The following is a 25252-nucleotide window of genomic DNA, read 5'->3' on the forward strand; positions in this document are numbered from 1 at the left end:
AGCTGGAAGGAGGAGTAAGAAGGGCAAATGGAGAATAGTCTGTCCAATATTTTGGTGGAATGCAGGGCAGAAGGCTGTGGGGAAGTCTGCATCAAGATTCCTGCCACAGTTTAATTAATTAATTGTCTCCAAATATTCGTTGACCATTTGCTCTGTCAGATGCTAAGGATACCAAATAAATCAATAGACAGTTTTCCCTTGGGAGGTTCATAAGCCAGCACACAGTCATGGTTCTCATGTCAGATGATGGAAGTTATGGGAGCAAGGAGTAGCAAAAGACTGCTCTGCCTGAGAGAATTAGCAAAAGCTTCCCAGGGAGGAGGTGACTTTTGAGTTGGATATTGAATTTGGGCAGAAGATCACCAGGTGGACAGAATGGTCTACACAGGGAACAGCATGGGCAGGGGTGCAGACTCTGTCAGGGAATGACAGGGAAGACAGGTTAGGAAGGAGGATGGGACAAAGTCTGACATCAGGGTTTGGTGACCCAGACTGAAGAGTTTAGATATATTTTGAATGGGCAAGTGAGAGTTAACAGAGGCTTATGAAGGATGTTACTTGTTACAAAGAATGAGCTGATGAAGAATGCTTTTCCTAACACACTCTTTTCTTGGTACATTCTCCTTTTTTTTTTTTTTTAAGATTTTATTTATTTATTTGAGAGAGAGATCACGAGCCTAGGGAGGGGGAGGGGCAGAGAGAGAAGGAGAAGCAGACTCCCCACTGAGCAGGGAGCCTGATGCGGGGCTCGATCCCAGGACCCTGGGATCACGACCTGAGCCGAAGACAGACGCTTAACCGACTGAGCCACCCAGGTGCCCCCATTCTCCTTCTTTTCTTTCTCATTTCCCTCTCTACTTCTGTCCCTCACCTACCACTCTTTTTTTCCACCTTTCTTTTTTTACTCTTGTTGTTTCTAGTAAATGAAACTCCAGGGTGAAGGGATTAGTTAGGATGGATTTAGTGAAGGGAAAAGAAAAAGGAACATTCTGGGTTTTAAGGAAAAAATCCCACTTCCGTTGCCAGTAGGGGGTTAATTGAGGATAGTAGAAATATTGGGAATGCTGGCACAGAAATTAAAATGCTTAATGAGCCAATGCTTAGTGGTCAACCACAATAAAATTAAAATGAGATGCAACTTCATAATGACTTGAAAAGTTTCTTAAAATATTATCAGTATACCCTGATGTCTATTATTATAGACTGCAACATAGCAAAAATTGAGCAAATGAAAACACAAACATGTACTCTCACTTTTCCACACCTTGATCTGCAAAGAGAAAAATCCTCAAGACTTTGGGGAGTAAGTCCTTTACCTAATTATTCAAGCAACCATTTTCTATCTGCACTTTTATTTTATATACCCTTTACACCTGTTTAATTAATCCTATACATGATGCTGACTGCTAATTAAACAGCCCTGGAAGTGACTGACTGAAGGTAGTAATTTGAGATAATTAGTTTTGGTTTCAAACACTCAATTTTCACACTTTGCGCTCATTTTTAGAAAGGGGTGGCTCATTATTGTAGGCAGGGTGGGGGTTGTGTAAGGCATTTTATTGCTGGACTCTGAGTAGCTGAGGAAGTGGGAGGATTATTATATATCCAAATAAGACAAGGAAATGGTATAGTGCTTTAGAATTTGCTATAGAATTCTCCCCTATCTCTTCCTACAAACACACACACACACACACACACACACACCATTCCCACATGCACAGAATTCCTTCCAAAGTGAAAGTCAGACTGCTGAATCTTTTTCATTAGAACATAGACATGTACATGCTCTTTGATCTTTGGGAGTTTTATTTAGTAAAAGGTAGATCTCACTGAGCCATTCATTGTCTCTTTCCCAGGCTATTTAGAAGCAAGCAATAGAAGGTGAAAGAGGCCCAGTTTTGGTGTGTGGTTTGAGATTTGAAGGGGTGTCCTTGCTGAGGAGTCATAGGCAGTCTAATCAAGGGAACAGTCTTCCAAGATAGGACCAGTGTATCTAGCAGAGAAAGCATAGGGGCAGGAAGGAGGCAGGACAGACTGGTTTTTATGGTCCCACAATGTTAATAAGCAAGTTAACATGGTTCCACCAGGAGAACAGGACCAGGAAGAATTGGGGGTTAAATAGGATAAAATCATTGTATAGTTAATATACATAGATACAGGTTACACAAAAGCTGAATGGATCCTGCAGCACCCTGGAGAGCTCCAAGCACATTGTTCTAACTGCCACTCCTATTAACTGAGGCTTTTATATCTTGTAAAGTTTAGTTTCACTTTACTGGCTATCAATATGGAGTAGGACTCTCTAGAACCATGAAAGGTTATTCAGATGTTGAGGGCTTTTCCAGGATGTCAAGAGGAGAGTCCACTCCATGTGGACTTGGAATTATCTGGCCAGGGTGTGGTGGGTGACAGATTCCAGACTGTGCAGTCAGCCCCATGTGGGAAGATGGAACTGCAGCCTCTTTGACATCTTAGTACTGACATTACCTGCAGGATCAGATGGGGAGCAAAGTTAATTGTTTTATGTACCAGTCAAACCAAGCAACCTGACTTAGGGCATCTTGGAGTCATTTTGACCTCTGAACTTTCACACTACGGCAGGGCAGCAGAGGAGTGGTGAGATGCATAGTTGCATAGCTCACGCTCCAAAATTGCCCTTCTTTCACTCTTCATACTTTCCTTGGCTTTAACTATCTTCTTCATTATGCGCCCCCCCCGCCCCCCTGCTGCGTGGCCTTCTTAATCTCCAGTCCCAAAGACTCTTAAATTCCATATCCCAATATTATCGCCTACTGTTTAGTTGCTTTCATTCATTTCATAGGAAGCTCAAAAGAAGCCAATAAAAAATTAAACTCACAATTTTTGTCTTCCAAATCTCCTCTTTTTCTATGTATCTTGGTAAATAGCAAACATCATCTACCCAGTTACCAAAGCCATAGAACTAAGAGTCATTCCACATTTCCCCTCATTACTTTCACCTTACCTTGCTTTTTCGATACATATAGGTTCTACACCCTTCCCCACCCCCATTCTCCCCCATCATTGCCTTAGTTTCAGTTTTCATTGCTTAGATTTCTATAGTAATTTCTAACTGGTTGTTCTGCATCTAGCATGGCTTTCTTTTAATTTATCTGTAAGCATAGTGTGGGCCCACCTGCATTAGATTCTTCTGGAAAGCATATTAAAAAGCAGATTTCTAAACCTCTAGACATATCAAGTCAGAATTTTCGGGAATGAGGCTAGCTAGGTGTACATTGAAATTTGAGGGTTGCTACTTTCTCCACTGCTGCCAATGTGATCTTTCTAAAACAAAAATCTGATTATGCCACCATCTTAGTTACAGTCATTCTGTGCTACCCCATGCCTTTGTGATAAAATCCACACTTGTTGTCATACCTGACTAGCCCTTTATCTGTCCAGCTTTGCTGTTTATTTCCCGAAGTTCCTCCCTTGCTATCCTACATTCCCTCCATGTGAAATGCTGCAATTCCTGGAATCTACCATGCCCTTTCTTGACTGTATGCCTTTGGGCATGTAGTTCTTTGTGGCTGAAATGTCCTTCCTCACCTTGCTTGCCAGATTTCTTGCATCGTCTGTGCCCCATCTAGCCTGAATGTCCTTCCACTGTACTTCTTTAGCATCCATGTGTTCTTCTATCCTAGCACTTTTCACTGGTAGAGTAAAAGTCCTTGCTTGGATATATGAGTAAATGTTACTCATTTTTGTATAAAATTTTTACAAATTTTAAAAGGTTTTTAGGGGGAGATTGTGGCATGTAGTTAATTTGTTACTTTGAATTTATTTAGGAAAAGTGACATAGGATTCCTAATTTTCAAAGTCTGGCAATTCACCCTATGTGTGACAGAAAATTGTCTCTTTTCCTAAAGAAATTATAGTATAGATTCCCGTTTTGTAATTTTTTTGGGTGGGCAGCTGGAAAGATCTTTTTATTAGAAGATACATAGTTGGTTGTTCCCAAATCTTTCTGTGGCACTCAATGATTATATCAATAAACAGTGAATAGACTCGTAAAACTGTATATTTAAAGTAATTTACCAAAAGTGTAATCTTAAGATTGAAATGGTATCAAGTGTAAAAAAATCTCATATTAAATTCTCTGTTCATGATTGTGTAGCCTTTATATCCTAAAGCCAAATACAATTTCAGAGGTGACCTTTTCTGATGTGTGTATGCATTAAACCTTCATTTTGGCTTCATTTTTGTGCCAGAACTTATCATTTATGGTATAAAAAAGAAGCAATAAAAAGCACAAATGTTTTGCTTTGGCTTCACAGCCTGAAGCAACACTAGGTTCTTTTTTGCTATTTAGAAATGTGTTTTGAAAGAAAGTGAGCCTACAGACTTTTATAAAATACTAAATAAAAATAAAATAAAATTGGTGGTCACAAAACCATATTTTGGCTTCAGGCTGATATGGCTAGGTTACTGGTATAGCTTTGGCTACTTAGTCTCTTGTGTGACAATTCATCATTCGACAAAATTCCTTATGGGTTGAAATGATCTGTCACTTGTTTTGCAGATACCTCAAATCAGCTATGCATCCACAGCCCCAGAGCTAAGTGATAACACCAGGTATGACTTCTTCTCTCGGGTAGTCCCACCTGACTCCTACCAAGCGCAAGCCATGGTGGACATTGTCACGGCACTGGGGTGGAATTATGTGTCAACACTGGCTTCTGAGGGCAACTATGGAGAGAGTGGTGTGGAGGCCTTCACTCAGATCTCGAGGGAGATTGGTAAGCATATATTTATCAGATGACTGCATTTGGAGGTGACAAGTTGTGGAAGTCTGAGCTTCTCCAAGTGCTCTCTGATCTGTGTGGAATAATTAGAGCTCCTACAGATGCATGACCTAGGCTGTCCACTCTAGGGAGAAGTTGGGTTTATTATAAATGATTTTGTTGTTCATGGTCTATCAAGGTGACATTTTGGTGCTAATTTAGGAAATAGAGCTCCTGACTCAGGCGAACATTTTTTAAAGTTGTCTGTTTTGATGAGGGAGTTTGCTGGCACATTAGAGCCACTGTAAATTTGAATAAATGACATACTATTTGATTGTTCTAGGTGGAAGTTTACATTAGCAAGTCATTAAATTAAAAAAAAAAAGGCAGTGGAATTTAACATACAACACTAGAGGGATTAAGACTGGTAATCATCTTAAAACAATACTGAAGTAACCCCCAAGGCTGTACTTTAGCAATATTCTTATTGTCATATTTGACTTTTTGCATTTTTATTCTTACCTTATACTCTGTAGCTTACAGTGGAGTGAAGGGCAGTATGTAAAATTTGGGTTAGAACAAGGTGCTGATGAACTCTGTCCTGGGCTTTTTTAAAGGTGCTTATCCAAATCTCTACAGGCATTTTACCACGTGTATGTTTAGCCATGAGGTTGTAAATCCATTCCAATATGTGAAAAAATCAGAACAAAACAAAAAAACAACTTAAAGTGCAAATCTTATTGCTGACTGGTCAACAATATAACTTAGTGGGTGAAAGGAGACATATTGTTACTTAACAAATCTAATTTTCTTATTAAGAATTACTGAATAAGATGTACATATTTTTTCTCTAAGAGTAATAATAATATTTTGTGGAAAAATTAAAGTGCCCCTTGGCTGTTTTTGAGTAATTTTGAACTTGAAGGAAGAAATTATATTGATAATTTGTTGCCTTTCTTGGAGGCTTCAGCTCAGGAAAAGGTCATGGGAGTGATTTGGGCTTATCTAGAATTAGCAATGACGGAGTCTAAAGTTATATTATTGGAATAAGTTTTCTCTTGAAAGACTTGAAGATGCTTGGGATCTGTTCTTCTTCATTTACTAGGGCATGAAAATTTATTATACACAACAGTTAGTATATTTAACATTTATCCCAGTGCTGTGCTATTGTGGAAAATGTAGAAAAGGCCTGGTGTTGTTGGACAGATTGGGATTATTTATTTATTTATTTATTTATTTATTTATTTATTTATAAAGATTTTATTTATTTATTCATTAGAGACAGAGAGAGAGAGGCAGAGGGAGAAGCAGGCTCCCCGCCTAGCAGGGAGCCCGATGCAGGACTCGATCTCAGGACCCTGGGATCATGACCTGAGCTGAAGGCAGACGCTTAACCATCTGAGCCACCCAGGCGCCCAATTGATTTAATTCAAGAACTGTCCACACCTGTTGTTAGTGTACATGATACCATACTCTTTGCTCTTTGAAATTTTAAATTCCATCATTATTTCTATAAAAATGATTCAAACATTCAATTAAACTTTAAAATATGACAAATTATATTATCTTCTTGCATAAGAATCCTAAGTTTTTCTTAGAGGAAATGCCCACTCAAATGAAAACAAAAGCTTCTGGAAGCAGGGTTGATGCATTATTTAAGCAGCTGATGTCAGTTCTCACCAGAGTGATAATTCACCAAGAGAAGGAAACTGATAGAGTATGTATTGAAATGATATGTTTTTTGCAGTGATACTGTACATTCTTCAACTACAGGTCACATTGTGTGCATGAAACAGATTGCTATGAAAAATTCAATACAGGACATAATTTGCCAGTTGTTGCAGAATCTGATAAAATGCATTGTTCTAAAAGTTAAGTGAGATCGCAGTTTTATTCTTTTGACTAAAAAAAGAAATACTTAGTTTTCACTTTTGGGGAGCATTGCTATACTTTGGTAATACTGTCACATAAAAGGATTCAGATGGTGCTGTTCATTATTCCTGTTTCTGTCTTAGTCATTAGTATGGGAGAAAATAATTTTAGTGCCTTGTGTATGCTCCTGATTAGAGCAACACATTTCTTCAATGTTGATCCTTTCAGTATTCTGTGACTTGATTGGCTGTCCATTCTATTTCAGCTCTCACTTATCTGGGGAATGGAGGAGGGCTGGATTGTCACTTAATATGCAGAATACTGAAAAGGCCAAATTGGTACCACACTAGAGTATGCCATGGAATATATTAAATATCAAAACCATCCCTCATTTTAATGACAAAGATTTTTATCTAGAACAAAAATAGCTGAAAATTAAACCTTTTACATGACAATGATATTAATGGGAATAGCAAATGGTAGCAACTTAACCCATTCTGAAATGATCTGATGACTCTGATGAAAATTCATTAGTTCTGTAACATTCACTTCTCTTACTACAACATTGATGACATTTCTGTCACCATGTTAGTAGTGTGTTTTTAAAAATCTTTGTATCTTGACTGAGAAGGAGATGTATAAATTCATTTTGTGGAGTGTCTGCCTATTAATAAAATTATATATTTTCCCAATTCTTATAAATTTTCCTGTACTCTGTTCTGAATTTCTCTCTTTAGAAACATTGATTGCTAAGAAATTCCAGTGTAAACTGAGGCTTCCAATGTTTCCTCTCTGATTAATTCAGACAGATTATAATGGAATGATAAGGAAGTGAAAATCTGTTTAGTGATAATTGCTTGTATGGTTTGATTAGAACATTTTTCATTTTAACAAATCTGAGACTTGGGGGAAGTGTCTGTGAATCTTGGAGAATCAAGAAAATGAGTGAATGATGGTCATGAACACAGACAGATGTCTGTGATGGCTCTTGTCTAGCCAAGATCATTCTAGGGAGAGCAGGACAGGAGTTACTTGATAAAATAAAGACAAATAGTCCCTTGATATCCTAGCTATTATAGTATCAGCCCAAGGCATTCTTGACTATAGGATTTTTTTTTTTTAAAGGCAAAAACATTTGAGATCAGCAAATAGCACAATTTGATTAGAGCATATTTTGTGTCATGATGTATAGGAGACAAAATTGGAAGGTTTGATATGGACGCATAGTTGAGTATTCCACCTCCCAGAGAGGTAATTTTATTCATCTTCTACACAATGAAGGAAACTGTCAAGAGAGAGGGATCTATCAGAACGTATTTAAGATTGTATTAATGAGAAGTGGAAGATGGGGAGACCAGTTGAGAGGCCTTTGCAATAGCAGTCTTAGCTTGATATAGGGCAGTGACAATAGAAATGGAAGAGGGAACAGACTTAGGAGATATTTGTGAGGTGGGGTCTATGGAACTTAGGAATTGATTTGAAGTAGAGCTTGAGGGTAAGAAGAAAATTAAAGTTGAACTTGAAATTCTGAACCTAGGCAATTAGGAGAATGCAAGTGCCACAAATAGAAAAGAGTCAGTAAAATGGAGAGGTTGGTTTGGGATTGGATGGGAAGTGTGGTTATTGTATTTGATTACAAATACAATAAATTGTAGGTACCAATACATATCTTTTAGGAGAAAAACAGCAAAGAATGTTTGTCTAGAGCTGAGAGGGGAACTGAGATATAGACCTGAAGCTCATTCTCACAAAATTGATAATTAAGGTGGGAAAGGTAATTGCTGAGGTAGAAGATGTAGTGTGAGGATTGAAAGGGGCTGAGGATAGACTCTTGGGGGAGAAGTTTTATGTAAAGGTAAATCATAACAAGACTTGGTAAGGATGTAGAGGAAAGGGAACCCTTGTACACTGTTGGTAGGAGTGTAAATTAGTGCAGTCATTATGGAAAATAATATGGAGGTTACTCAAAAATTAAAAATAGAACTACTTTATGATCCAGCAACCCTACTTCTGAGTATATATCTGAAAAAAAAATGAAATCAGTATCTTGACGATATATCTGTACTCTCATATTCATTGTGGCACATAATAGTCATAATAACCAAGATATGGAAACAACCTAAGTGTCCATTGATGGATGAATGGTTGAAAAAATATGTGTAAGTAGAATATTATTTGGCCTTAAGAAAGAAATCCTGCCATTTGTGACAAAGTAGATGAACCTAGAGGACATTATGCTAAGTGAAATAAGCCAGACACGGAAAGACAAATAGTACCGAAAAAGTTGAACCCATAAAAACAGAGGGTAGAATTGTGGTTTCCAGGGGTTAGGGAGTAGGAGAAATGGGTAAATGTTGGCCAAAGAGTGCAAGCTTTCAGTTATGCCAGATGAGTAAGATGAATGTATAGAATGGTAACTACAGTTAATACTGTATTGTATACTTGAAATTTGCAAAGGGAGTTGATCTTAAGTATTCTCACTACACACACATACACAAATAGTAACTATGTGAAGTGATGGATATGTTAATTAGCTTGATTGTGGTAATCATTTCACAGTATATACATATTTCAAAACATGTTGTACACCTTAAGTATATACAATTTTCATTTGTCAATTATATCTTAGTAAAGCTGAGGAAAATTGATATAAATGGAAAAAAAGTGTGGGAATAATGGCCTAGACTTATCAAAGCTAAGAGTAAGTATGGCAGAGTGTTATCTTCTCTTGATGGGTTTGTGGCTATGAGGGGACTCTCAGTCTCCTTTGAAGAAGATTTCCATGATGGGAGATGGTAGGAGTTCTTGAGGAAAAATTCAGGGATATTGAGCTGATTTTCATAGGAGAACAGGAACTTTTGCCAGAGAGCATAGCTGAACATGTGTGGTACAGTGGCAGGAATCAAGGAGTGTCCTTGAGGGGGTGCATTAGTTCCCTAGGGCTGCCATAATAAAATGTCACAAACTAGATGGCTTAAAACAACAGGAATGTATTGTCTCACAGTTCTGGAGACCAGAAATCTGAAATCAAGTTGTTAGCAGGGCCATGCTGCTTCTGACAACTGTAGGGGGGAATCCTTCCTTTCCTTTTGTAACTTCTGGTTTCTGCTAGTCATCCTTGGTGTTCATTGGCTTGTAGAGACATCACTCCAATCTCTGCCTCTGTCATCATATCACAGTCTTCTCCTTTCTTGTGTCTGTCTGTGTCTTCTCTTATAAGGATGTCCATCATATTAGATTAAAGGCCCACCTTACTCCAGTATGACCTTATCTTAATTGCATTTGTGATCACCCTATTTCCATATAAGGTCACATTCTGAGGTACTCGGTTTTAGAATTTCAACATACCTTGTTGGGAGACAAAATTTAATACCCATAGCAGGCAACAGTAGTGAAGATGGGTGTACATAGGGAGCTAACTAGCAGTGACAGGAATGGGAGGTAGACCAGGAGGATAATAGATTAGAAATGAAGATGAGAGGGGTGCTAAGTAGAAAAAATTTGGTTAAATGGAGAAGGCTATAACAAAACCAGTTCAGAAGTTTCTTTTTGAATGTTACAGGATTTGAACCTCCCTATCCTGTCTACTTGGGTAGATGGAGTGACCTAATGGATGATTCAGGGTTCCATACTAGGGTAGGTGGTGGGATCCAAGTCTGGCTTTCCTAGGCTTCTAGGTAGTTAAGATCACAGTGGGCACTCCCTGTGCAGTGGTGAACTGGCCGTTCAACCCCCCTGCTTTGTGTAATCCCAAGGTGCTGCTCTTTTCAATGACATCAGGAAAATTATAGACATCCAAAGAGTCCTATTGAGCCTAATTTATTTTTATTTTCCCTTTTGGGCTCTCTTGGCCTGAGGGAAGGGAATAAGCTCAGTTGCTGCTGTTTGTTAAGACTTATCCATGTTGCACACCCTCAATTGTTAGGACCAGAGTCCTCTATTTCTGTCTTGTTTTAATTATTTGATACAATGTTTTCATTGATATTGTAATAAAGAGGTTCATAGTATATGCTTACATTTTTCCATCAAAAACTCTGGGGCTTGCAGCTTGTGACTCAAACAAATGACTTCCTTGAGTCTTTAGACAGGCTTTCACTTGTCTTACCTTATTATATTATTTTTAAAAAGACAGGATAATAAATGTTAATGCTACCACTATCATTATAAGGGGCAAGAAAGCTAAAGCTTTATCTTTGAAGATAAAAGGAATTTGTGAAAGCATTATATCTTTTCACTGTGGATTTGTACAGTATGGCAACACACCTCCTTTAATCAGTCATCATGTTTATGAATGGCTTATTGAAGATGACAGGCCTGCGAGTCATCATTGCACACATTACAGGGGCCAGAATAGACCTGATTCTGTCAAATCTTCTAGCATATGTGACTTTTTTTTTCTAATTTTTTTTCTAACTTGCAAATGCTGGAAGCTTCCAACTATCGTCTGACATGTGTTTGGAATCTTAAAATCGCAGAATTGGAAGGGATTGCAGAGGTCGTTGGACTGGCACAATCTGTTTGAAATGTTAATGCAATAAACCAATTTAATTAATTCTTTTTTTTGTGTATAAAATGACTGACACTTGCCAATAGTGATTTATTTTTTGGCGGGGGTCAAGCAATAAAGTCAGGGAGATTTCATTCCTAGTATATAATTGAAAAGTGTCCACTGATCATATTTTTAAACTATGTCAGTACCATTTTAAAAGAAAGCATTTTTTCCCTCTTGGATTATAAACAAGAACCAAGTTTCTATTAGCTGAAATGGATTCACTTCAAGATTAAAACAAAGTATTTTCAATGACAGAAAGAAAGGAATACATAAAGCACAGCTTTTCCCCTCAGATGTTCATTGCTTTGGAAAAATGACTTCCAGCAGGCAAAAATCAATTTGACAAAAGTATTAATGTTGTAAAATACTATAAATGAAAGGAAACATTTAAATTCAATTGAAAATTTTACTTTATATTCCTACAGCTGAGTTCCATTGATAACGCCAAATTTTAAGTTGCAAATCACATTTAATTAATAGTAACACCAGGTAATTGGCAAGAATAACTTCAAAGGAGGGCTGAGGAAATTGCAAATTGGAACTGCAGGTGCAGTGATCCTGCAGAAGCTTTATAGGGATCCAAAGAAAGTGTATATGATTTTAACAATTACTGCAGAACCTGATCAAATAGAGCATCATTTCAAAGCTGTTTTTCACCTTGGCCTTTCTTAATATTTAGGGCTTAGGAACTGCTAAGTAGCAGCAGCTGCTGTTAATGTGAAATAGCAAACAACATTCAATTAGTGCTTTCAGACCTATGATTCTTAATGCTGTAGTTAAGTGTTCCGGAAACAATGGCAGTTTGATGCAGTGGAACCCACGTTAGAGTCAAGAAGTTGTTTAAATCTCTTTTCTTCAGTTATGAGACTTTGAGGATTAATTTTCTTGTCTGAAAAATGGGAGCCCTCTCCTCAGTGGTCATTAAATGATATAAAGCTGATGAATGTTATTCATAAACTCTAACATGCTATTTGATATCAAGTACTACTAGTGAAAGGAATGGGGATAAGATGGATTTTTCCCCCAGTGTGTGGCAAATCTACATATTATGAGGGTAGTAGATGTAGTGCCTGGTGTGTAGGATAAATAGCCAGAGAGGGCTTGCCTTGATTCATTAATTACCTTCAAACTTATTTATGTTCTTCCTAAGAGATCATGGAGATCAGAAAGGAGGATTTTGTGAAGCTCCTGACACCTTCCCCTCTTTGTTCTCCTTATTAGTCTCCATAACCACTATGGTAAGTCTTCTACCCTAAGTCTTATTCTTGTCAGGTGACACAATAAGTAATATTGTGTCATCTGACAGTTGTCTTTGCTTGGGTCTGGTTGTTTAGTTGCCACTTAGAAGAGTTGAGATTTCAGGACAAGTCTGGAATATCTTGCCTTGTCTTCATGGATGTGCTCCTGTAGGTCCCTTGGCACCACTTGGCACTCTGACTGTAATCCTGACCTCTCTGTATCCATCTTCTCCCAGATTGTGTTTTTCTCGGGGGATAGACCCCCCCCACCACCACCTCATACCCACCCCCATGCCAATATCCAGCAGAGTGCCTGGCACATAACAGATGCTTTATGAATGTCTGTTAAATGACCATTGTCACCAGATTCATGGTTGTGTTGGTATTGGAAGCCTAGACGTCAGGCTTGCTCAGGCTCTGGGATCTGAAAGGGAGAGATGTTTCCAACAACGGTTTATACATTTTCTTTCCTAATGTGTAATCAAAGTGGGAAACTTCAGGGGTTTCCATACTGTTGAGCCACTTAGAATTCAGTTTTTTCTTACTGGCAAATACCAAAGCCTATAGTTTGTAGGTGGAGACCACCTCTAAGCTCTCAGGTCAGACAATGCTAGGGAGTAATTAAATGCTTCTCTTGAGCTGGGTTTGAGTTCCAGAATTGTCATATCCTAGCTCTGAGGCCTTGGGTGACTTAATCTTGTTGTGCCCCAATTTCTTCATCTGTGTAATGGATTTAACAACTGTGCAAGATGTGAATGAGATCATACATAACAATGTGTGGCACATGGTAAATGCTCAATCATTGCTAGCCTGTATTGTGTTAGGAGTTCATTCTCACCAGTGGGTAACCAAGGAGGGGTCTTATTGCCCTGAACCTGTATCCAGTTTGCTTGATGAGCAAATAAGAAGGCAGAGTAAGGTCCAAACAAGTGCTCAATTAAAGGCCACCAGTGCTCCTTATTCCTGAATCTTGCTTCGTACCTCCTAGCAGTGACCAATCCTATTATTTCTATTTTTTAGCCTGACTGATTTGTTACCTAGAATAGTGTTGGCACATGGTTGAATGCCTGAGTTACTTAAATATCAGTCAGCCTTGGAACCCTGTTCTCTTTCTCTTCCTTTTTCAACCTAAATATTAATCGATTCAGCTAGCATTTATTGTGCACACACCCTGTATCAGGACATGCTCGTGCTAGGCTTAGGATATAGAGATGAATCATGGCTTCTGCTTCCTAGCTGGGCACCGTGTATCAGAGGACTCAGAGATGCAAGCAAACCATTACAGATGGATGTGATTGTTGCCTTAACAGAGGTATCATTTCTGGGCATTGCCCAAGAACACATTGCCCCAAAAAGGGCCTCCTGCAGTTCCTGTAACAAAAAGACCTGGCATAACACAGTGGAGGGTGGCAGTCTGTGAAACTTAAGCTGAAAGACAGTGCACCATGTGATGGGAAGTGATATTTAGATAACTCCAACAGAAACATAGTTCCCTGAATAAGAGGCAGCACAAAGAATGGAGTGTGGAATATACCAACTTTGTAATGAATGTTGTGCTTATTTGTGAAATGTTTAACAGCTGTAAAATGTATATAGCTTTTTGACCATTTTTATTTCTTGATCTATTGACGATTACTCTGGTGTATCCACTGATGGACAAATGTATGACTTGCCCTCTCACATTAGCTCTTCTCCCTGATCACTCCTTCCCAGCATCGCTTATGCCTTTGGCAGTGTTTTCATCTTTGTTTAGTTCCTGAGTCTGAGCCAGGGCCAACAGTTTTCCTCAACCTCAGCCCACAAATTTCCAGGGTTTGAAATGTTTTGACCATGATAGACCCTGTGCCTCGTGGTCCCAGGGTGAGCCCTGATCCCCTCTCTAGGTCACTGCAAACTTACTGTATTATCCCATCCTTGACTCACACTCTGGATCTGTGGGAATGGGGCTCTGCCCCCGACTCTGAACTCTGAGGTTTGGGCCATGACACACTGCCGATTCCTTGTCAGCTCTCTCACCTTATTGGGTGGGGGTGTCCAGGCCTGCCTATATTCTTGCACAGTGGCTGTAATCTGACTCTACATAAAGTTGCTGAGCACAGCCCTGCCTGTGGAGTGGGCCCCTGATATGTCCTGGGGTCCTGGCCCTCTCTGACTTGTTGCCTTTACATCTCCCACATCCTTTTAGTGTCCTATCCCTAGAATAAGAGAGCTTAGCCTCAGATGATGGTGTGAGGTTCTTTTTCAGAGATTCCCAGGCAAATTCTTGGGAAGGGACAGGATCTGTCATTTTAGTAGGCAGCCCCTGTTTTGAGTTATTTTTTCCTGCTACCTAACTCTCATCACCAACTATATTACTTTTCTAGGGCTACCATAACAAAGTACAGCAAACTGGGTGGCTTAAACAACATCAGTCTAGGCTCAAGTCCTGGATCAAGGTATCTGCAGGATTGGTTCCTTTTGTGCATTGTAAAGGAGTATTTGCTCTATCCCTCTCCCCTGGCTTCTGGTGGTTTGCTAGCAATCTTTGGTGTTCCTTGGCATGTAGACCTATCATTCTGATCTTTGTTTTCATCTTCACAGGGTGTTCACTCTGTGTGTGAGTGTGTGTGTGTGTGTCCAAATTTCCCCTTTCTTCTTTTTTTTTTTTCCAAGTTTCAGATATTTATTATTCAGTGTAAACCCCAACACAATATACCAACATGATTTCGTGCATTTAGAGGGGAAATATTTCCTGGATAAGTGGAAAATTGTGTGGATGGCTTCTGGAAGACCTTCATTCTAAGCAGCTTTGTAGTGAAACATTTCATTTAGAGGTCTGAACCTTCTTTCTTCAGTGTGCTGTAATCTATATTCACTGAGTAGAACTTGTATTGATCATTGGGACCCAGTTTGTTCCAGGGTTCTGGGTTATTCTTCCTAACCCAACTGACATCTGGATTGAACAATGCAAGGTGCAAGACATACAGCGCTGCTCCAGTACCTCCTGTCCCAATAAATACGAAGAGGGGGATCAAGCTTGGATGCTTCTTGGCCTGACCGATGGTTTGGCGTCACATGGTTGCGGCAGAGGCCTCCTGTCCAGGAGAAGAAAAAACCAAACGTGGAAGGCCTGGCACTAAGTAATCCCTCCAAATTTCCCTTTTCTATAAGGACACCAGTCATATAGGATTAGGGGCCCACCCTAATCTAATATGACTTCATATTAGATGACCTCATATGAGTGTGATCTCATCTTAATCACATTTGTAACAACCCTTAATTAAATACATCTGCAATGAAAATAAAGTAACATTCTGAATTACTAGGAGTCATCATATGAGTTTTTCTGGTACAGTTCAATCCATAACACCAACGATGGCTGATGGATTTATGGAGTTCTTTCTGAATCGAACCCACATTAGTCCTGGTTCTTTGGATTCTGGGCATTGGGCTACTCAGTTTCTCCTGAGGCATCAGCTTTTATAACCAGGTTAAGCAACCTTGTTTCCCCTTGTCCTTGCAGCTGGTCTCTGCATGCCTCAAAACTGAATGCCCGAGTCATGACAAGCGTGCACTTCTCCTCCTTTACCTAGTGCTAAAGAAATCACATTCTTTTATTTCCTTTTCCAAAGTAATTTCCTCATTAAAGCCATTCTGTTTGGAAACTGTAGCACTAGATGGGAGCTTTAAGGTGCAATTTGTACTTCACTGTGTCCATAGGAGAACATAATATAAAAATACCCTCCTGCAGAAATGAAGAAGCATCAGAATCCATTTATGTCATTTTTGTAGGCCTGAAAAGGTTGGCCTGAGAATTAGGAGTGTGTTTTCCCAGTTTATTACTTATCAACTAAGTACTAATTATGGTTTCCTTGAAAATAAATGGCTCAAGAATAGTACAATCAGAAGGCTATGAAATGAATAGTTTGTTGAAATAGGTGCCAATTATTTCTGGGGTTGTGTCCCTTGGCAAAACCATGCTGCACAGTCTTTGTTCTCTAACATCTGCATGTTTGACAGATACTGGGCTTCTTTCTTGGCTTCTTTCAGTGTTACCTGACCAGAGCCATTCCATGACTCACTGGGGACCCCACAAGGGAAAGGGAGGGGAAAGGAGAGAAAGTGAAACTCAAGTCAGCACATTTTGTTTCTTGTTAACAGCTCTGGGAAGAGGTTTGGTTGGGAAAGGAATTTTAAGTAACGATTTAAACATATCTTCTGGCATTGTAGCAATGAGAGAGAGAGGGAAAAAAGCCTCTTGTAGCAGCTCAGATACACTTCCAAGGCCATGGTACTCAGGGCCATGTGACTCTGGGGCCACATTTGCATCATGTATCACGGCTGGCATGCACATAATGGACTATTAAGGGAAAGTGGGATGCACTGAGTACATTGCCAGCCTTTTGTGTTTGATTTCGTGAAGGACAACCAGTGTGTTCCCCTTCAAAATTATGCATGATGCTATGGCCAGAAGGAATCCTGCATTCGGTGGAATTATTCATGTGAGCTGATGTGACAGTTTATTCAACAAATACTTGAGTACCTACTGTGTGTGTGGGCTCTGTTCCTAGGAGGTTATGGATATGGTGTTGGACCAGTCAGACCTGGTTCCTGCCCTTGTGGGATTTCTAGTTAAACTTACTGTCTTTACATTTCTCATGTCCTTTTAGTTTCCTATCTCTAGGCTATGGGAACTCAGCCCGAGCCAAAAACAGTGTGAGATGCCCGAGATTGAGAGTCCATGAAAATGCGGAGAGGGGCCCTGCATCTGCCACATCAATAACTAGATCCCCTCAGTGTTCTGGAGGCTTCCATGGCATGCTGAGAGGGAAGGGACATATGTTTGGGGGAAAAGTACACATGTGTGTGTTTGTGTGGGTATGCAAAAGGATATGCCTGGACCAAGGAAGGAGACAGGCCCGCTCCCCAGGGCAGGTGTTTGGGAGCAACACCAGGTGTCAGTGGGGTGAGTGCCATTCAGGCCTACAGAGCATAGATCAAGAGATTATGTTCCCAGGTGAGTAACGTGAACTTCCTGCCGTGTGGCACGCCTGGAATTCCTGCCTTGCCTGACATTGGTCTGGTTAATGTTTCCGTATTCTTCTGTTCTCAGATTCTTTCCCAGAAGTCTTCTCTGATCTCCTCCTCCTCCTCCCAGCTAAGTTAGGGTTCTCTTCTCCATGTGCTGTCAAATAAAAACGAATCCAGACGTGGATAAGGAGAGACTTTATTCAGAAGACAGACTATTGTAATAGAGAATGCCCCTATCTCAGAAATCTGCAAACATGAAAAAATCAAAGGGGAAAAAGTCTTTTCTTTACAGGGTAGAGAGGAATAAGCAAAAGCTTAATGGAGATTTTTAAAAGGGAAGTTTGGGCAAGCAAAGGGGAAATGACTAGTGAGGTCTGATAGGAAAGTGTCCTCTTGTGGTCAGCCAATTCCCGGGGGAAACTAAAAAGGGGACATGTTCCATTTTTCAGTGCTTGCTCAGATTTGGGGGCAGACAGAGTTCTGAGGCACGTAGGAAGGAGAGAAGCCTGACCTAAGTTTTGTCAAGGCAAAGTAGAAGGGGCCACTATGAACACTTGGTCAGTTTCTAGGTACTTTACAAATAGATGTCTTACCACTTTGTATTTTAATTACTTCTTTGTCTTCCTTCAGAGGTAGAGAGCATACCTTATTTATCCTTGTATAGTACTGTGGGTCTAGAAGAGGTTCTAACAATGCTTGTTGAGTGAGTAGATAAATGAGCACAAAGCAGGTGAGTGCATCCTGGGGACAGGATATCAGAAGGAGGTAGTTTGGAAGATGTAGGTAGGTGGACAGGCTAGCAGTCCTCATGGAAGGGGGTGCACCCTGCCTAGGGTCAGGATGCAGCATCACATCCTACCTTCTGGCATTTGGGAGACTTGGGGTCTGGGCAGCAGGATGGCTCTACAACAGGAAGTTTCATGGGAAGGAAGGAGAACTAGGAAACCAGAGTTCAAGGCCAGGTTTAAGTTGGGAAACAGAAGCAGTATCTTAAGTAGATGACAGCATGTTTGATGCCCAGATTGGTGAACTTGCTTCTGAGAACCAGAACCAGACACGACCTATAAGTTGAATTAAAAGTTGAATTAAGGTTTAGAGCTCTGTGAGGTCTGACAAATAGGTGGATGCAACATCAGAAAGTAGGTAAATGTGTTGAATGTATTACTCCTCTTTCAACTGCCTTTGAGTGTTCAGGTATATAAGTATGTGGTATGATTCATGACTGTAAGATGTCCTAAAGGTATATGGCTTCTGGTATTTAGAGCCATGAGGAGCTTCTTTATTCCTGATTCATTTGACAAATGATTGGAGCCAATATGAGGTTCCAAGGATTGTGCTAGGTGCTGAGAATTCACATATGTGGTCTCTGGCCTCAAGGGGCATAGATTCTAGTGAGGAGACTGATTTTAAAAGAAAACCAGTAAACAAACTAATAATTATAAATTCAAGCTAATAATTATAAATCGTGTCTAATTAAGAAAGAAATAATGCATGTTTACAGTTTATTTGTGCGATATCTGGGAAGCTGGTGTGGCTAGAACCCAGCAAGGAAAAGGGTAGCAGCTCATGAGATAAACATCAGTCAAAGGCATGATTGACTGGTTTTTTAGACCATGGCAGAATGTGTGGATTTTATTTTCAAGCAATGGAAAACCTTTGAAGGCATTTGATTTGGAGGGTGGCATGGTATGATTGAGATTTTAAGGGGATCATGTGTAGAAACTGGATTGCAGGGCAAGACGGAAGCCGAAGATGAGTTAGAAATTCATTGCAGGCAAGGCCTGAGGTTGGCTTGGACTAGGGTGGGGGTAAAGACAGGTAGATGTGTGAGTTGGCTTAGGCATAAGTACAATTGAAGTTCCAGGCCTGGGGGAGTAAGGTGACTTACGGCTATGGGCATCTAAGCCTCTGAAACAAAAGTCCTTTAAGACGTGTTGGCCAGCAGCCAGGTGTGTCCTGGAGCACTTAGATCGGGATGGGTGTGTCCCAAATGACTGTGTGGCTCTCCTAAAAAGATATTTCTGGGGGGTGGGGGGGGGGTGGGGGGAAGTCAAGTGAATTATTTCTTGGCAAAATTTCACTTCAACTAATACTTAAATGAAAAAGAACAAAAAGCTTAAGTGTCCCCCAGGTTGCTATTATCTTTTTTTTTTTTTTAAACAATTTAGAGATCTTTATAGCTGTTTTTCCTGAGTGCTAGGAGGACCTGAAGTTTAGAGTGTTCTTGTTAACAGTTTCAAACATTTTCCTCTTAACTCATATTTCTTGTTGCTCTTTTACTCGTATTACTGATTAATTTTAAGACTCATTAATCATTATGCAGTTTTCTGAACATTTTTGTGCTCTTGTAATATAGTGGTGATTCTGGAAACACTCCTGGGTCCACATAGTCAAGGGTCATAGAAATGGGTGATTTGACACTTTGGTCTCTAAAAATTAGGTTTTAGTCCATCTTTCATTTAAAGTATGCAAAATTATGATTTGACCTGATAACTTTTGATTTACAAATTCCAACATGCATCGTATCTATTAAATGTGAATATTTGCTTACCAAAGTCTCAATAAAGCTTCAATGGGAAGTGGAGCCTCTCTTGCTCACCACCCTCACCCTGTCTTATTGTCTCCAAATCCAAGACTCTCCTTAGATAACGCGTTGAAAACCCAGGGAAAATCGTGTTCTTTTTACTACCACTTGCTATTTCTCTTTTGAGGTCGCAGACTTTGGTTTCTGCAGTCATGTTTCTCATCTTTGCCTTGCCAAGCTGCAGGGAGAACAAAGAGACAATGTTCTCCAAACAGCCTAATTTCTTACCTTTCCTTCCTTCTCACCTCACTCGCTGTCTTCCATGCCACACCTTATGACCTGAACGTTTTCTAATGTGCCTGTGTGGATTTTCTTCCATTTTCTGGAAATGCTGCATCCTTGGTGTCTGCCTAAAGCTATTTTTTTCTTTAAGACCCAGCATTAATGATATTTAGTGAAGCCTTCCTGGATTCCCTTAAGTAGTGTTAGTTGAGCTCTTTTCTGAGATTGCAACACTTTGTACACACCTTTAGTAAAGAGAGCATTTATTTCACTGTCTTGGTCTGGACTCAAACCAATGAGGGATTTTGGGGTTCAGAAACTTAGAAAGTCTAGGAATAAATCTGACTTCAGGTAGGCTCAGCTCTGCATTTTAAAATGAAGTCAACAGGAAGGAGTTCCAGTTCTGAGCTCTGCTTTCTTGCGTGTTGGCTTTATCCTCAGGTTTCTTCCACGTGGTGGGAAGATGGCCACCAGCAGCTGTGGGCTTATATGCTGCCAGTTTCCCAGAGCTGCCTTAACAAATTGCCACACACTGTATGGCTTAAAACAACAGAGATTTATTCTCCCACAGTTGTGGAGCCAGAAGTTGGAAATCAAGGTGTTGGCAGAGTTGGCTCCTTCTGGAGGCTCTGAGGGATAATCCATTCCATGCCTCTCTGCAAGCTTTTGGTGGCTGCCAGCAATTCTTGGCATTCCTTGGCTTGCGGCTGCATAACTGTAATCTCTTTCTCCATTGTCACATCACCTTTCTCTCTTTGTGTTTGTGTATTTTTTTCTGTTTCTTATAACAACACTCATTGTTGGATATAGGACTCGCTTTAATCCAGAATGATGTCATCTTGAGTTTCCTCCCTTAATTATATATGCAAGGATCCTTATTCCAAATAAGACCACATCCTGAGTTCTAGATGGACATGTCTTCTGGGAGTATACCATTCAACCCACTCTGGCAATGTTAGTTCCCTCCCATCAGTTCCAGCAGAGGTCCAGGCTCGGCCCCACCATGTTGGGTTATAGCCCATCACTCAAACAACCACTGTGGGCTAGGGAAGGCACTATTCACCTTGGACTTCACATGAGTCACATGCCCATCTGGAGCTGGGAAGAGGCAGGTGGGGTAAGCCCCACTTGAAACACAAGGTCAAAGCCAGAGGGAAGGGTCATTCCTCAAAGCTAAATTGAGGTCCTCTCCTAGAACAAGGAGAAAAGGCTGCCAGGCAAGTGAATTGCACAGATGTTCATGGCACGCACTGTGTAGTGCCCATCTGTTGACATCTCGGCCTCCCACCTAGACTGTGACCTTCTCAGGGGAATCAGCAACCTAGTCTTATTCATCCGTGCCTGGGGCATTGGAGAACTCTATCAACAATGTATGTTAAATTAAGTTAAAGAAGCTAAAATTTTCCTGAAAAATAGGACTTAAAAGTAACAATGAATCATAATATTTGTCAAACATAAGTTTGGCCTCCATCTAAACGACAACAAATAAAACAGTTTCAAGGACAAGAAAAGGCTTCTGTTGAGGTGTTCTCCTCTACTTTGAAAAGGTTCTGCATTTTGTCCTGCCTCTCTTGGCCCTAGCGTATTGGGAACCAAAGGATTAACCCAGGGTCTTCATGCTCACTGATGGGAGTCATGTATCCCTACTCAACAGTTGTCTGTGGCAAGATATGGACTGCCCACCACCACCACTAATGGAGTTCAATCTGTGAAAATAGCACAGATCATACAACAGCCAGATTGCTGCCTGATAGAGCTTCTCAGCTATGGGCCAGTTCTGAACACCAACTAATTGGAAAGAAATCAGAGGAGCTCAGGTCAGAAGGAAAGAACTAGAACATTCTGTTTGGCTGTCATAAACATGGCTCAATCCTCTGTTTTCAAAAAAGGTATTTTAGTTCTTTCTATGGTTTCTAAATCAATGACTTTTGTTTCTCCATTAAAAAAAGGAATCACCCGCCCCCAAAATGGAATTATCTGTGGGACTGTCAAGTAGTATGGAAGCTTTTGTGCTCCATGAGTCTTGAGGAGAGAAAAGCACTCTGGGGAAGCCCTATTATTGAGATCTGACTTAAAACATGTAAGTAAAACTGGCATATTGAATATAATACATTGTGCCACTTCTTTATCTTAAAATTACAACTGCTTCATTTTAAGTAACTTTATTTTTTAAGTAGCTTCATTTTTCTTCTTCCTACTAATTCTTCAGATGTGATGGTCTGGTTTCCTCAGCACTCCCCTCTGGAGGGTATCTTGGCCTCATGCTCTTAATTCTCTAGTCACTTTTAAATATATGAAAAGTCTCATTTCAGTTATTAAAATGTCCAGTCCAATGGAATAAAACTTTGAAATTCAGCAAACTGAAAGTTTCTCCCATCCCACAGCTTGGGGCTGCTTTAGGCTAGAACCCTGCAGTGGCAAAGGGGGTTGGGCTATGGCTGGCTTCTTCTCTGCTGCCCTTCTGTGCCTTTTCTCCCTGTGCCCCAACTTCCTAGTCCTACTTTAACATCCTGGAGTGGTTAATGAAGCACCAGCAGGGGTGTTCCTGGCTTGGGATGGCTATCGTATCTGTACTTAATTGATGGTGTTTTCTCCTCTTTTCCCCATTTAATTCTTCCTTGGAGAAACCTTGGTTTTCTCCCTGGTGTTTGGTATAGGGCCCCCCATGTGGGTCACCATATGCTTTGGGTCTTGATCTCAGCAGCATGAACTTGTAGTTCAGCTTTTCTCTCCCTTGCTTGTAAACAAAAAGCTGGAGGTAGGACTTGATTAATGAAGGTGGAACAGGAAACTCTGGTTTCTTTTATGTATGCTACGACAGGAGATGTCCCCTGGTCACATTGGATGAGATGTATTGCATGTTGGCTGTAGGCAAGGCACTGTGACAGGCACCGAGGAGGGGCACAGAGATGGATGTGATATGAGGTAAGATTCCAAGAACTTAGAGACAAGATGAGAAAAAAAAAGATTTCTAGAGGGAGATACAGGTCACGAGTTGTGTAAGTGCAGAGGATGAGGTGATTGGTTCTAATCAGGAGTGTTACGGGAGGGCCTTCTAGAGGGATGCATTGGGCTGAGTACTGAAGGAAGAGGACATGTATGTAGATGGAGACCAAGCAGGCAGACATTAGCATTTCAAGCAATATGTGCTCCATGGAGTTCAAGATTTCCATTGATAAATACATAAGATCGCATTGGAATTCTCAATTATAAAAATAAAGTTCAATTTGCTTCCTCTGGCATACATGCCTTTGTTATTTTTCCTCACTTCAATTTTATGATCAAGAAGGACCTGGTCCATCAATGGGATTTATGTTTTTGATTTCCCAACATTTTTGGTATGCATCATTTTATCTCATACCTTTTCCATGTTGGTGGTAATAAAGACTTGCTATTCTGTTCTTACTTTGAAACATTCAATAGTCTGAATGGCACTGTCATTGGAACTGTGGTGTTTCCTTCACTAGCCTTCAGTAGCAGCGATTCCTAAACAGGGACCAAGATGGGTGAGTGTTAGTGATGGGACAAAAATACTTCTTAATATCCTCAGAATGGGCCATGGTGATTAGGGCCTACAATCACTATCTCCCTCAACAATTTACCTTCTCATCCTTTCTGTAGGTGTGGCACAACTATGTCATTGCTTTATTTTAATGACTTACAGAATCTAAGGCTTATTACAACTTCATGTCCCCACATTGTTGATGGTTTTGTGTTTGCAGAGAACTATAAAGCTATCTCCTCTATAATGAAGGTGGCTTGTGGTTTCATGTGTTGTTTACCATAACTAACAAGGTCTAGAGTACACCTAAAGTTCCCCAGTTTACTCCGACAGTTCAATTACTCAAGTGCATAGCTGTTGGATACAGCAAGAAGACTATAGTTCAGCCTATCTCTTCAAAAGGTTCTACCGCCTAACCTGTTTTGTATCTGAAGATCTTTGTGTTTGCAAGTGCAGCCCAGTCTAGCTCTGTACATTTTCATTGTTCTGGCAATCATTCCCTTCTTGGATACCAACTCTCCTTGGAGGTTGGGAAACATTTTTTTTTTTTTTAAACCCTTGCAAGGCAAAAAATATCGTATAATCCTTTCCAAGGAAAAATGGGGCTACTTGCTGCATCTAGATACCTTCAGTGATTTTTAAGCTCTGTATTACATTATGAGATTGCAGGAACTTTTTTTTTTTTTATCCATTAAGGGGTGAGGGGACCACAAATGTGATCTGTAGAAGGTCATATTTCTGCTAAGGTCTCCTAATACTTTTATAAAGTACCTGGTCTCATATATCCAGGTACTACGTTGTTAGGTGTTGAGGTTACCAGCATGAACAGAACACAACACTATCTTCTAGGGATTTACGTTCTAGACCGGGAGTTACTTTCTGTTGTTGGCAAATTCTGTATTGAGGCTCTGGGAGGGCATGTATGAAAGTGCTTTGTTTTGCCCAGAAATCTCAGGAAACACTCTCATGAAATGATGTTTGAACTGATTTGGGGATAAAGGCAGCTGGCATTTGAAGCAGAGGGGGACAGCATTTGCAAAAGTGTGGAACCAAGAAAGAGTATGGTGATTTTAAGGGAGTGCAAATGTTTTTGCAAGGCAGGGTGCAAGGAATCTGGGGGTTTATGGGTGGATGATGGGAGATGAGACTGGAAAATAAATGAGAATAGGCTTGTAAGGGACCTGTTTACCAAACCAGGGAGATAGGCCTATTGAAGGATTTAAAACAGGGCAGCAACATGGCCAGGTTTGTGTTTTAGGGAGGCCCCTCTGACAGCAGGTTGAAAGATGGACAGAGAGACCCAATCCATCTGTAGGCAGCAAGATGAGTTAGTAGGTTATTGCAATAGTCCAGGCAACAAGTGACAAGTCCTTAAATAAAGCTGTGGTAGTGAGGATGGAGGTGAGGTGACAAATAGGAGAACTGTTAGGGAGTAAAATCAGTAGGTTTTTGCAAGCAATTGGATGTACAGTGTGAGAGAGAAGAGAGAGTCAGCGATAACTCTCAAACTTCTGACAATTATGTGGATGA

At 40.2% G+C, this 25252-nt stretch overlaps 1 protein-coding gene and 1 pseudogene across 2 annotated transcripts in view; one reads left to right on the forward strand and one right to left on the reverse strand.

Moving 5' to 3' along the window:
* Positions 1-25252, forward strand: part of GRM8 (glutamate metabotropic receptor 8) — a 724302-nt gene that overhangs the window by 136575 nt on the left and 562475 nt on the right. For both annotated transcript variants that reach the window (XM_064575601.1, XM_064575602.1), the window contains exon 2: positions 4541-4757. In XM_064575601.1, the coding sequence (XP_064431671.1) occupies positions 4541-4757 (217 nt within the window). The remainder of the gene's footprint in view (positions 1-4540; positions 4758-25252) is intronic.
* LOC123835918 (cytochrome c oxidase subunit NDUFA4-like) lies at positions 15057-15460 on the reverse strand (annotated as a pseudogene).

The sequence above is a fragment of the Mirounga angustirostris genome, unplaced genomic scaffold, assembly GCF_029215605.1.
Source record: "Mirounga angustirostris isolate CCGP_5_RB_7025 unplaced genomic scaffold, mMirAng1.0.hap1 SCAF_12, whole genome shotgun sequence".
NCBI classification, from domain to species: Eukaryota; Metazoa; Chordata; class Mammalia; order Carnivora; family Phocidae; genus Mirounga; species Mirounga angustirostris.